This window comes from Ornithodoros turicata, chromosome 6 (genome assembly GCF_037126465.1).
Source record: "Ornithodoros turicata isolate Travis chromosome 6, ASM3712646v1, whole genome shotgun sequence".
NCBI classification, from domain to species: Eukaryota; Metazoa; Arthropoda; class Arachnida; order Ixodida; family Argasidae; genus Ornithodoros; species Ornithodoros turicata.
In genome coordinates, this window is record NC_088206.1 from 31,297,533 (window position 1) to 31,300,210 (window position 2,678).

Genomic DNA, 2,678 nt, shown 5'->3' on the forward strand with positions numbered 1-2,678 from the left:
TGTTATGTATATATGTTCTGTTATAATATCTCGTCCCACGTCTATTTCAGAAAACGTTCTCTGTAGTCCTGATGGCAGTTGCCGACAGCCGATACAAGTTTGTCTTCATAGATGTAGGTGCATCGGGACGCACAAGTGATGGGGGTGTCCTAAAAAATTCTGCTTTTGGAGAGCGGTTGGACACCAACACTCTTGGATTGCCTGGGCCAACTTTCCTGCCTGGCACAACAACATTAACAGAACACGTCCTCGTTGGGGACGAAGCCTTTCAATTGCGGAAAGACTTTATGAGGCCCTTCCCCGGGAAATCCAGTAGTGAGGTCACCACCATCTTCAACTACAGGTTGAGTCGAGCAAGGTACACCCAGTATATTTTTGGCCTTGTTGCTTTCATATTATTGAAACCAGAATCATCGTCATTACAGCCAAAAATAATGCAACATTATAAGCATATATCAAAATACCATACTTTTTCACCCTTTACAGACGTTGTGTGGAGAATGCATTCGGGATACCCGTGGCACGGTGGAGGATATTTAGATCACCTTTCAAACTGGACCCGAGCAACGTTGACAATGTTGTGAAAGCTGCTTTGTGCTGCACAACTTTTTGTGCACACACATTGGATCTGAGACTTTGTACTGCCCTCCTGACCTGGTGGACAGTGAAGACAGAGCGGGGAACTTCTGTGAAGGCAGGTGGCGCCAAGAAATGCAGCAGAGCTCGAGCGTATTCGAGCTGGAATCGTCCCATACCCGCAACAGTAGCAGAGCTGCGGTTGCCCTCCGAAACACTATAGCCGCGTACCTGATGACTGAGGAAGGCTCTGTGCCATGGCAGTGGAAAATACCCGGTGTACGAAATGGACCCCAGCATTAAAGCTGCTTTTGAATGTGGCAATTTGGGCATGGTTTCTCAAGCAGCACCTAGTAGAAGGAATCCCCGAGAGGGGTTCATGAAACCTAGGGCCCTTCAGGTGGAGGAGCTGCACTTTCCTCCACTCGTTTGAGCCTAGGCCTATTCATGAACTCGGCTGTATGACTAAAATGGAAATTGAAAATGCAGAGAGAGTGGCTTTTAAAATCTTATAATTTATGGCTACATAATAAATTCACTGGGTTAGCTGTTTTGCTGGCTTGAATATGACACCGCTAATCTCAGGAGGTCGACCGGCATTCTCCCTCTGAGATGTGCTGGACACTTTCTTAAATGGTCAGCCATCACGTGCCCAAAATACTCCTCCGCATCCGGCTTATGCGTCAAAAGCATATCAAGGCGTTCAATTTCCCTGTCATATGGCTTGCGACGCTTTTTTGTCACTGGTGTGCGAGATGCACAGGTTACAAGCGAAGGCTCGATTGTGATGTGTGGTTCATTCCGTCCTTGTGACCGCACCCCCACTAATTCATCAATGTCATCGTCGTCTTGGCTTTCATTATACGAATACATTTCCCTGAATATTGTCTCAGCAGCAGACACAGAAGAGCTGGGATCGGGGGTCATCTGTGGCTGTGTGAAGTCCAGCTGCAGTGTCTGTGCTTCTGGGGCTGGACAATTTCCGCTGCCTCTGAAACGTAAAATTACTGAGATGCATAAAATTTTAGTTAGTAGTGTAATGGCCATGCAGTGAGCAATAGTATTCAGAGTTCCCGCTGTTGTTTACTTTCTGCAAAAACTATTTTTCTGCTATTTCACAGCACACTATAAAACTAGCTCAGAACAAAGGCAACTCATAATGCACATCAAAACCTGGATGGAATGCAGCAGAAATATGTGTAATATGTACTAAAAATCTTGTTCGTTGAACACTGCCACTGTTCAAAGATTGGCTGCCACCAAAGTGAGTGACAGGTGAGCTACTAACCTTCGCAGTTCTACAGAATCTTTCAAAAATAACAAGGTTTTGAAAAATGGCCATGTGATGGCCACTGCATCGTCGGCACCGTCTCCACTGCGCCCGCTCGTTTTGAACGTCTTAAAATGACGCTTGAAGGTATCGCGGAGGCCCTCGCACCGTTTGCGACAGTCATCAACTGAAAAATAAAATGATTTTTTTTTGCTGAAAATGGTATCGAATCGTAACAAAGGCAAAACATGCATAACACCAGCAGCACTTACCGGGTACCTCCAGCACAGCGGCTACCTCATTCCAGAGGTGATGCTTTAACGTTGCGTTTTTATACTGCGCCGAACACACTTCCCACAGTGGCTTCCGCTTTTCCACCTCGTGAATAAGTTTTTCGTTGAATTCGAGTTTCGCAGATCCGCGAACAGGAGCCACGCTGTGTCTGTCAACGTCAATGCATGGCCGACACATGTGCTCTTGTTTATAAGCCGCCGCCGTTGCTATGGCTGCCATGATTCCCTTTCCGGTTGACCAACCATTGGCTGCCTGTCGGTTTTTCGGTTGACGTCACTTCCCATTTCAGAGGAAAAATCTGGCGTGGCCAGATCGGGCCGAATTCGGTCCGGAATTCTGTCTTCCAAAAAAAGTTCGGTCCCGAATTCGGTTCGGAAAGAATTCAGACACTTTTCGGGCCATGCGGTTCACGCTTTAGACCTGTCTGTATTCCGCACGGCAGCCGCGGTGACAGTACCACAATGGGCAGTGCTGTGCGGAGCGCTGCTGCTGTAGTCGCTAATCGCTATACATGATTTTCATTAGCTGAGGAGCGGAT

The 2,678-nt window shown here is 47.2% G+C and overlaps 1 protein-coding gene across 1 annotated transcript; it reads right to left on the reverse strand.

Annotated features, from left to right (window-relative positions):
* Window positions 1-962: 962 nt before the first annotated feature.
* LOC135398444 (transcription factor Adf-1-like) lies at window positions 963-2,359 on the reverse strand. The gene is made up of 4 exons (XM_064629846.1): window positions 2,119-2,359; window positions 1,865-2,033; window positions 1,448-1,567; window positions 963-1,041 (listed from the first exon to the last, which is right to left on the reverse strand). The coding sequence occupies exons 1-4, from the start codon at window positions 2,357-2,359 to the stop codon at window positions 963-965; spliced, it is 609 nt and encodes a 202-aa protein (XP_064485916.1).
* Between the last annotated feature and the right edge of the window lie 319 nt (window positions 2,360-2,678).

Excerpts from the sequence above, each read along its gene's own strand:
- LOC135398444 (XM_064629846.1), bottom strand. The coding sequence starts at position 2,359 with ATGGCAGCCATAGCAACGGCGGCGGCTTATAAACAAGAGCACATGTGT. Across the intron at positions 1,568-1,864 it reads GATTCTGTAGAACTGCGAAG|AGGCAGCGGAAATTGTCCAG; the intron begins GTTAGTAGCTCA and ends TTTACGTTTCAG. Across the intron at positions 1,042-1,447 it reads GAGACAATATTCAGGGAAAT|TCATACAGCCGAGTTCATGA; the intron begins GTATTCGTATAA and ends TTTCCATTTTAG.